The sequence below is a fragment of the Gymnoscopelus braueri genome (genome assembly GCF_963280865.1).
Source record: "Gymnoscopelus braueri genome assembly, chromosome: 6".
Classification (NCBI taxonomy): Eukaryota; Metazoa; Chordata; class Actinopteri; order Myctophiformes; family Myctophidae; genus Gymnoscopelus; species Gymnoscopelus braueri.
Genome location: NC_137607.1, coordinates 55,016,881 through 55,027,353, shown reverse-complemented (window position 1 = coordinate 55,027,353; position 10,473 = coordinate 55,016,881). Strand labels below are relative to the sequence as shown.

Below are 10,473 nucleotides of genomic sequence, written 5' to 3'. Positions count from 1 at the left end.
TCGGCTTGTTTCCAAATGTCGTTTAAACCAGTGGTTCTCAAACATTTTCATGTCAAGGACCCCCAAATTAATATGTATGTGTCCACCGAGCCCCCCCCCCCCCCCCCATCTAAAAATATTTTGTGTCAGGGAGCCCCGTACAAAATGCTGGTTGCTTGTTCCTCTCACAGAATCTGGCAACACTGATTTTGGACAGAGCAACCGGTGGGTTCGTTTGTTTTAGAACACAACGCGTACCCGCTTGCCTATTTGTCGAGTAATTTCACGATATTCATAATTCGTATTTAAAAACACAATCAAATCTGACATATTAAGTGAAGAAACAACACAACACCTGCAGTGTCCATTTGACTGGAAGACTAATCACACTTTATTTTGATGACAGAATAGTTTTATACTTGTCATCAAAATAAAGTGCACCTCAATGAATGCTCCAGGCCAACCTGTGCAGCAAACCTAGCTAGCTAATACAGCTCAAATGTTTGTTTTTGTTCATTAAAATTAACAGATCAAAAATGAATTTGAATGTAGCTTCGTGCAAGAGAGGGTCGTTTTTAAAAAGGACTAGGTCATTTGATTGATTGATTGATGTACTTTTATTTAGTAAGACATGAGAATCACAGTACATGGAAGTACAAATTCACAATACAAGGTCTACTAAACTGGAAGACTCAGTTAAGCACGTAGCTTTTTAAAGATGAGAACCCCATGCACACAAATCATGATGACATATAGGAGACAGACAGATATACATACAGAATGTCATACAATCAGCTTTCAGGTGAGGTTACTGGTATGAAGAGAGAAAAAAAGAAAAAAATATATATACAAAAGAAGAAAATGAAAGAGGGGGGTAAGTTAGACAGGGGCCATTTTGGAAATGCAACCTCCTGAAGGTGTATCTTTAGGGCAGTTTTGAAAGTGAGTAGGGTTTTACACTCCTTTACTCCTTTTGGTAGGGCATTCCACATTTTTGATGAATAGCATGAGAACGAGTTCATTCCCTTAGTTGAGCCAAATCTGGGTTGAACATGATTTGTGGAGCTGCCTCTGGTGTTATGATCATGGACTTCATTAACATTTTGGAAGTATTTTGACAAATACAGGGGGATCCCAATGTTGTGGTGTATCTTGAAGACCAGGCCCATAGCAAGTTGTTGTACTCTGTCCTCAACCCTAAGCCATCCAATCCTAGCAAAATGAGCAGGGGTTAGATGGGTTCTGTGATTGAGGCCAAGAAGTAGCCTTACAAGTTTGTTTTGGGATGTTTGGAGCCTTGTTTTTAAGGCCTTGGAGGTGTTGTGATACCATGAGGTGCATGCATAATCATAATGACCTTGAATGAGGGCCCCTGCAAGAATCTTCAGAGTATTCTTACTGACATCTGATGGATAGTTTATCAACTCAACTCAACTGTTGAGCTGAGCATATATTCCATGTTGTTGACACATATTATTAGGCCTATCCAGCTAATAATTCTCACTCGACCTTTCACATCTACTGCCCCAGCAGCACATAACTTTACTTGTTTAGTTATATAATATCAAGGGCATAGTAAAAATATGTACTACATAAATGCGGATTTGTAGTAAAACCGAGGAGGCTGGATTCACAAACAGTAGCTAGGTTCTTCCCACCTTTAGTGTTGCCACATTTTGTGAGAGAAATAAGGAACAAGGTCTAGGAAAACAAGCCCAAAAGAAGCAACTAGGCCACATGAGCACGGCTATTTGAAAATAGCAATAGATTTTTTTTCATATACAAATGCACCCTGGCACAATACATATGTGTATTAAAAAATGTGGAAGCAAGCCTAAATAAGCAACTACAGTATAGAATATACTATGTAATATTTACAAGCGACTTTACATAAAAACAAGCCCAAAGTCGCTGATAATAATAAGCCGACATGGCAACGCTGCCCATCTCCTCCCATCTGGAAGATCGATCTTTGTCACGCATTTCCCTATGAATCGTGGGATCTGTAGTTCCAGAATCAGTCGAACTCGTTGAAACGACGAGGCTTGGGACTACAAGTTCTACTGTGCAGCGCAGTTATCTTTTCACGGGACTTGGGGGGGGCTTCGGCATAGCGCATCCTGAATAAGTGACAAACTTCTATTGGCGCTGACAAGGTAAGGTCCGTAAGGAGAGAATAATTCTACTGTCATTTTTAAAGTGACATGTTTAGTGTTCATTGAAAAGCTCCGCGTGGCGGAACACTTTACAGTGTGTCCGATAAAGCTACACAATTTAACGTGACGTTAGTCAATGGACTAGAGTAGTAGACAGGGACGCTGGTTAGCGGCTCATCATGATTCCATTGGGCCAACTATAACGTTAGCCTTGGCTAACGTTACTGATTTCATGATAACTAACGTCACGTTGCTATTTAAAAAACACGGCTAAAGCCAGCCTGAAAGCACCGAGCAGTTGCTGTAATTGTAACGTCAGAGAATTTCGTGTTTTAATGACCAGTCTGTCATATAGGAGCCTGTATCACTCCCAACTAAACATAACGGGGTTGGTTTCATGCAGACATGTTGCAGGTTTCATTATTCTCAGTTGATATCAACATCGCACAAGTATAGCAGCCGCACAAATATACATTTGAAGCGTTCTAATCTGTCTCTCACATCATTTCACAGCGTTGTGTAATAACAAAAAATAATAATGATAATAAAATAACAAGGAGTAATTTCTAAAGTTTGGTATACTATCCGCCCTACAATGGCTGATATTCCATACCGCTGATATTACAAAATGCAGTGCATCATGTATTGTGGCATGTCAGCTAGCCTTGGGTCTATCATAGATGTATTTGATCGAGTCTGACTTTTACTTTCGTATCTATGATATGTCAAAATTGATTAAATACATGATGATAGTCTTGATCGCTATATGTCAGCCATTCTAGCTGTTGAAGTGTAGAGTTAAAGTGCTGAACTCATCAGTGGTAGGCTATCACTTATTTTTGCCCTGGTCTCATGGTTATGGGTATTAAAATGTACTGATGTGTAAATATCTGTATTCCTTTACAGGAAAGAAGACATCTAGGATTTTCAAAATGGCAGGTTGGTCTCTAAACAGTTCAGTCTACATGTAGGTTACCATGTGGTTAAACCAAATGAGCACAATATTTATTGCTTAGAGAAAGGACCACTGTAGTGCACAATCACTATTTCCTATGCACCCTTGTTTCTTCTTTCGTTTAATGTTACATTTTCCACCCCTTTCTTCTCTCTAAGCTGTTTACATCCTTCCTGTGCATTATGAGGAAGTCATCCCACATTGTAATAGACCTCTGTCAAAAACTCTTATCACACCAGCTTTGAGCAAACCTCACAAGGCCTTCCCCTGGTGCTAAAAGATTACATCAAATGGGGAGGGGGACTAGTGTCCGCACACTGAATTAATCTCCCATAAACTTTATTGCCGCAATTTTATGACCAGCACAGTCTATGTCAGGAAGACCATGCTGATTGGAACACTGCAGCTGTAAAGTTCATGGGAACTCAATCAATATGCAGACAGTTTCATTTGTAACTGTAAGATGCAGATTTTGTTCTGTACCTGTACCTGTTTAGAGGGAGTGTGCACACTAGTTGTAGTACAAAATATTAGTTCAAATCTATTGGCTGTTAGCATTGGAGCTATCTTTTTTAGTTAAAAACGAATGACTTCAGAGACATGATCGACCTGCATCTGCTGCTTTTCTTCTTTATATGCTTCCTTTATTGTAATTGTTGTGTGAGCTAACATTGTTAACTGTGTTTGATGACAAAGTATTTTTGGAACTACATGAAAAAAATTATCATGAAACATTTATTTGAATAGATTCTAATCATGTTCCAAGATAATTCTTTCACTAAATGATTGTTTGCTTCCTGTCTTAGAGCGGGTGAACAACTTCCCTCCCCTGCCGCAGTTCATGAGAATTAAACCCTGTTTCTACCACAACATTGAAGAGGAAATTCCTGCACCATACCAGCAGTTGGTGCGCAAAGTCTACATCCTTTGGATGAGTATGTTTCCTCTCATTTAGTTTCTGGCTTTGATTTATCTGTGTGATATATTGGGGAGTACTTTTCTTTAATCTGTTAATTTCCGCTCTTTCCTCCATTCTAGAGCCTCATGTAATTTAGTAGGTCCATACAAACAAAACAAAGTAGGTAGTTGTCAAACATATGTACACACCTACAGTAAAAGTAATCCCTGTGCTCATGCACAGTTGGTCATTGTCATTAACCACTTAAACTCTAGTCTATATGCTTCGTTGTACGTCAAATAGCGAAAATAGCCGAATGTTTGCCTACTATGACATTTCTAAAATGGAGACGCTAGAGGTCATGGGTTTTCAACTGATTGTGAACCAGGCACCACCACCCTGATTAAGAATCAACCAGGGGACCACTGTTGTGTTGGGCGGGGATATGGGCTAAGATTAGTGTTTTTGGCAACACTTGCTATATAATCCATGTCTATAATGCATTATAATCAGCTTATAACACTATATGATTATAGTTATAAGAACTAAAATACGCATAACCCTCTAAAAGACTGTTTCTCAACCAATTGTCTATGGACACATGTTCTTAAATAATGACTGAAATATTATGTTAGTGAGCAGAGCGTTTTTGAGTGATTGAGTGTGGTCTCTTACTGTGTTGTCTCTTACTTCGTCCAGCCTTCTATATTAAACGCGTATTAACTGATATACTGATCTGTAACTTATGTATGAGTGAGCAGACACACCCTATTACATGGGCACATTTCCTAAAAATTATAACTAAGGCAATCCGGTACACTTCCCCTTCTCCCTTTTCTGTGGAAGTTCTTGACCTCTTACCTGCCAGTAACTGCTGTCAACTACGGTACATTGATGTGTCATCTTAGTGAACTGCTTCTCATCACCAGTTCCATGTCTATCTCTTCTTGGCTATAATGGAGTCTCATGTCATTTTCTGGCTCGAACCTTGCCCTGTACATATTCTTCAGGTACTGTATGCCAGCATGGAAATACTACTGTCACAGAGATACGTAGTTATAACAAATAAAATACATTTAGCTTTTACTGTAAGCTCTGGGAATTCTGCCTGACAAGTGACAACTCATCCAGAACTTCACAAGGGACTGTGACGTTCTTCCCTTTCCTGCATTACTGAATGCATGATCAGGGACCACATGCAATACCTCCACGGACCACCAGTTGAAAACCCCTGATTTACATTAACAACCCTGGCATTGCATATTGATTGAATATTTTATTAGGCAAAAAATGTAAAACAGTTACATTTAAAATACTTTGTCTAACAGGTCCGTACATAAAAGTCCTTGCGGACTTGTTTCCAATGAGGGCCTTGGTATTCAATTCATATACATATATAGTGGCATATATATCTGCTCTACAAAAGCTTGGTGGTGGTACTTTGCAATGGCACTGGGTCAGGCTGGAGTTCCACTTCTTGGTTGAATGCCTTAAGTTGAGATGAAGGGGTTAAGTTAATAGATTTCTTCTCTTTGTCCTTTCAAGTGTGCATTTTGTATCAGTTCTCTAAGGGTTACTCTTTGTGATGGTGGAGGAGATATCATTCTAAATGTTTGGATTTCCCCTCTGAGTTTCCTCTTGTATCTGTTAACAGAAACAAAATATTCTATACATTTTGGATAATGATGGAATGTTTTGGGCAGCGACAGGGACTGCAATACGCCTAGGGAATTGGCAGTGATTAAAGTGGGGAGAAAATAGAAAAATGAACAGTGTCCCATGTTCTTTTCCCCTACAGTGTATTCAGGCACACTGTGCATGAATGTGATCTCATGCATTGCCTGGTGGGCTGGTGGTGGAGGTGCCACCAACTTTGGCTATTCACTGCTCTGGGTCATCCTGTTCAGCCCCTGTAGTTACACCTGCTGGTTCAGATCTCTCTACAAGGCTTTCAGGTGAGCTCCACACGCACAAATCTCAGGCCCCCACAAAAAAAAGGTTTCTCTTATTACAGAACAAAATAAAAGGGTTTAAGGGTTCCAATTATTTCAAAGTCATTCAAATCAGCTCCAATTTAGACATTGAGAGAAGGAATCAGGATTGAGGACCAGGATTAGTAGTTCAGTGGCTCATGGTATAATAATAATAATACTCTGAGGAGTAGTACTAGAAATGGAGAGAAAACATCTTTCCCAGAGGCCACTGGTTTCATGACCTGTGCCTGCACTCACCTTCTTTGAGTCAAAGGCTTTGCTTGCTTCTCTGTGGTTGGAGTACGTCATGCGTAGTTGTCAGTGTGCAAGCTGAGCCAAAGTCGCAGTGTGGGAAGAAGCACGATTGCATTTGGCACATTCATGACATATATAATTACTTTAATTGTCTGACATGTCTTGTTCCTTTTTTCTCTCTGTCTTCTCCCTTTTTCTTTCTGTTCTCAGGGCTGATAGTTCTTTCAACTTCATGGCATTTTTCTTCATCTTCTTCCTTCAGTGTATCCTCGCACTTTTACAGACTATAGGCATCCCTGGTTGGGGAATTTGGTGAGTAGAAGCCCCCCTAAAAGCTGCATTTGAAATATTTACAAATGGAGTTTTTTTAGCCATATTCATGAACCATCTTGCTTCTGGGGTTAGGAACTTGTGGTCTGGTCAAGCCATCAAGGCAGTTTCAGCACATTCAGCATAGCAGAAGGTTTTAGTTTTATGCATTGTCCACCCCTTTTTAGTTGTTTAGATAAAAAACCATAGCGTTAACTGCTGAAAGGTCTGTTTTAGCCCAAGACAAGAAGGTCAGTGTGGGAATAAAGGGTTGTGGTGCAGTGTTACTGTGGGGTATTGTAGTGCAGGTCCTCTTCTTAACAATCGGGTTCTCTGATAGTGGATCATAACATTCTGTGTGTTGGTAAATCCATTCCATCATATACTGATCCAATATCCCTACACACTCATTAAGCACATAACAAAATTCAAAGTTAATTATCATGCAAGAGGTTTTTTTGTTTTATATGTGATCACAGATTTGTTTTTAATATACCCTTGCTACTTGACCCCTGGACTGTTTTGTGTTTGTATTTCTTTTGTTAAAATAAGTGTTAAATAGCTTTATATTCTGATAGTACTCATTGCTATAGAGTGTTCAGTAACAGGAGTCTCCATGTCTCTCCAGCTCTTTATTAAACAGAAAATGCATTTTCAGGTCAGGATACCAATTTTATCGAATCAGGACAGAGAACTCAGACAGGATACAGATTAAACAAGTGAAATTGGAAGTGATGACACAAAGAAATGAGCATGCAAAGTTGGAACTGGAACACTATAAAAATGAAGCTGATAAATGGGTACTCTCTCCTGATTGGCTGAAATGGTGTCACCTACCTGAAAATGTATTTTCTGTCTATCAAAGAGCTGGAGAGACAGAGAGACCCCTGTTACTGAACAAACACTCCATAGCAATGAGTACTATCAGAATATAGTGCTTTAACCTTTTAACAAAAAACTTTTTTGTTTTAACCAAAAACTATCATTTACCCTACCTGTTTAATTATAACTTACTGTAGTTACACCAATGTCTTCAGTCATGTATTGCTGAAAAACTCCCTAATGATGATCAATGACAATGACAATCATCACATTCTGTAACGGTTATTTGCCACGCCAATTTCTTCACGTCACTGCTTCACGCCTTCGTAATAAGAAACGGTGGGTTTTTCATGTGTAATCCAGTGAGTTCACTAATGTCATATACTAACCTATACTACCCCACTACGCTCTCACCAACACACCAAAGCGGCTGGATGGCGACAGTGATGTTTTTCAGCTACAACGTGGGCTCGGCTATTGTGATGCTTATCACTACTCTACTCCTTACTGTGGTGACTGTATTAATGGGACTGGTGCTCCTCAGGGTGAGTCTAGCACACATATATACGATATACTGTATATTACACTGTAAAATCCTGAGTGTTAATTTAGTGTGAATTAGAAACAAAGGAATTAACACAGGATTTTACTGTGCATATACAGTAGTATAGTATATATACACATGCACACAGAAAAGTGCACGATCACTTGTCTGCATGCTTACATTCTATCCATCAAGCAAGCAAATGCACGAACACGCAGGAATGCTTAAACTCTGTCTCTAATGTGCGTGTGTGTGATCATACACACACAAAGACTTCTACGCCCCAATATACACCTACATATTGTCTACTCTGTACCCACCAGGTCCACAGACTGTACCGTGGTGGCGGTGGGAGTTTTGAGCATGCCAAGGAGGAGTGGAGCAGCGGGCTGTGGAAGAGCGCCCCCGTGAGGGAAGTGGGGTTCAATGCGGTTGCACAAACAGCCCAGGGCCCAACTCTACCCCAGTACCCTGCTGCAGTGCCAAGTTATCCTGATGACAGTCACTGGTGATACCTGCCTAGAAACAACCACTAGGTGGAGACGGCTAGCTGGCCAATTTTATGGCACACTAGGAAGCTGAACAGTTCATTTGTACACTATAATTTAAACATGACAAAATGCATTGTAGAATTTTTTTTTGTTTTTGATTTTTTTTAGAAGAGAGAGTAATATTAAGAGAGATTAACATGAGAGCTTCATCAGTTGAGCTCATTCAAGCCTTAGCATTTGGGTATTTAAGTTGACTCCAGAAGATTATCCATTCCATAGCACCTAATGTTTACATTTTAGCCTATCAAATCTGATCCTTTAAATTTTACAAGAGGTGCAGAAAGATATACAATGTTATGCAAATCAGGAATTTATTTAGGAAGGTGTTCTATTTTGTAAATACATAGATTAAAACCTTACTGCAAAGAGTAGTGAAAAAGGATTTGGGAGCTACTATGTGAAAGGTGTGTGCCTTATGGACCTTTTACAGAACAGGGTTGTTTTATTTCCTGTCCGATCATCTGCATGATGAATACTATAGTGCGCTGAAGACTAGGGCTTTTCTTTTTGCAAGGAGGAGCATTTATGAACTGCACGATATTAATCCAGATAATTATTTTCTATGTATTATGTACACCATAGACGCACCTACTGTTTGCTTTTGATACATTTTGCCTGATGTCTTAATGCTTGTCCGCTGTAGCTTTTAGCTATCATTTTCTTAAAATACGCCTTAATATTGCGTGCAGATTATGCATGTGAGATATGTCTTGCTTGGCTCTTGCCTTAACAATACTACTATACTGTTCAGTGTAACTGGACCATGCCAATGACGCAAATGTGCTACGTTTCAAAAGCAGATACTCTGTAATGGCCTTCCTTTGTTATATGTATTGACGTGCCAAAACCTTGCTCATTTTCATCACTTTAGCTCGGACGAATTTCACACAAAAAAAATATTGTTTGTTTTTCCTTAGTGTGTTTCTCACACTGCGCACTGACAGTAAGTCTCTTGTTTCAAAGCTACAATGTTTGCTGTTAGAGGTCAGTACCCTGCCGTGGAAAAACCTTTCATTTCCCTTTGGATGTCAGGTTGCCCCTGGATAAACTGGAGAGTAATGTTTTGTGACTGACCATTGGTGCTGCTGGCCAATAGTAATTTTTGTAGAACCGAGTTGTTCCAATTGAACTGACCTTATGTAAACACTTATTAAACCACACTAGAGCGACCTAAATGGCCAAGTTAAACTCATGAGACATTATGGACTTTTGGCACATATCAAAGCTGAGCCAAGCCATTCGCCATTCTGACCTTTTCAGGAGTAGTCTTCAACTTTAGTTGTGTCAATGTATTCACTGGCTACATTTAAATGCAGTCTAATTCTCCATGTGCAGGACTAATACTGATTCCTGATAGAATCAGATTAACTGGCCCTTGTGCATACTGTTTGAGCCAGACAAAGCACCACTTTTCAGTGACGTTGGTTCAAAAATGTAATCGAAGGCTACATGTACGTAGGTGTAGACACTAACTGGAAGAGAGGTGCCTGCCACTTGGTTGAAAGCTGAAAGTGCTTTTTATTTTTTTTATTTTTATTGTGATTTAAAGTGTCCTTTTCTGTGGATGACTGCCAATATAACTATTTGGATTTCTTTTTTTTCACCGTTTCTGATTTGATAAATGACAGTTGATGTGTTGATGAAATGCCAAACTAGTCTGATAAAGCAGAACATTTCAGTAAACATTCTTGTTCACCCCTTTGAGCGAGTGACTTACTTGAATTGTGGGGAAAGGAATGTTATTTAGTACAGTATTTTGGTTCATAATTGGAAATAAATCCACAAGATTACAGTAAAATTGAGTCATGTATTTGATAAATAAATGACCTCAAGGAGGCACCATTTTTCATACAGTCCATATTAGCCAGTCAAGCATTTATAGCACAATTTAATCACATTCACACAGACTATTTTGCTCATTTACATGGCAATTTATTTGTCCATCGAACATAGTGATTGGTTGCTAATAAATCGCCAGCCATATTTTGTTATAACTATCCAAGTAGCTTGGTATTTTTAACAGAACAAATG

The 10,473-nt window shown here is 39.2% G+C and overlaps 1 protein-coding gene across 1 annotated transcript; it reads left to right on the top strand.

Annotated features, from left to right (window-relative positions):
- The first annotated feature begins 2,042 nt into the window (after nucleotides 1–2,042).
- Nucleotides 2,043–10,143, top strand: scamp4 (secretory carrier membrane protein 4). The gene is made up of 7 exons (XM_080431411.1): nucleotides 2,043–2,135; nucleotides 3,042–3,074; nucleotides 3,897–4,025; nucleotides 5,787–5,943; nucleotides 6,427–6,528; nucleotides 7,775–7,892; nucleotides 8,215–10,143. The coding sequence occupies exons 2-7, from the start codon at nucleotides 3,068–3,070 to the stop codon at nucleotides 8,401–8,403; spliced, it is 702 nt and encodes a 233-aa protein (XP_080287537.1). The 5' UTR covers nucleotides 2,043–2,135; nucleotides 3,042–3,067; the 3' UTR covers nucleotides 8,404–10,143.
- Nucleotides 10,144–10,473: the final 330 nt, after the last annotated feature.

Coding starts and splice junctions, on each gene's coding strand:
- scamp4 (XM_080431411.1), top strand. Junction 4,026..5,786: donor AGTCTACATCCTTTGGATGA/GTATGTTTCCTC, acceptor TTTCCCCTACAG/TGTATTCAGGCACACTGTGC. Junction 5,944..6,426: donor TCTCTCTACAAGGCTTTCAG/GTGAGCTCCACA, acceptor TTCTGTTCTCAG/GGCTGATAGTTCTTTCAACT.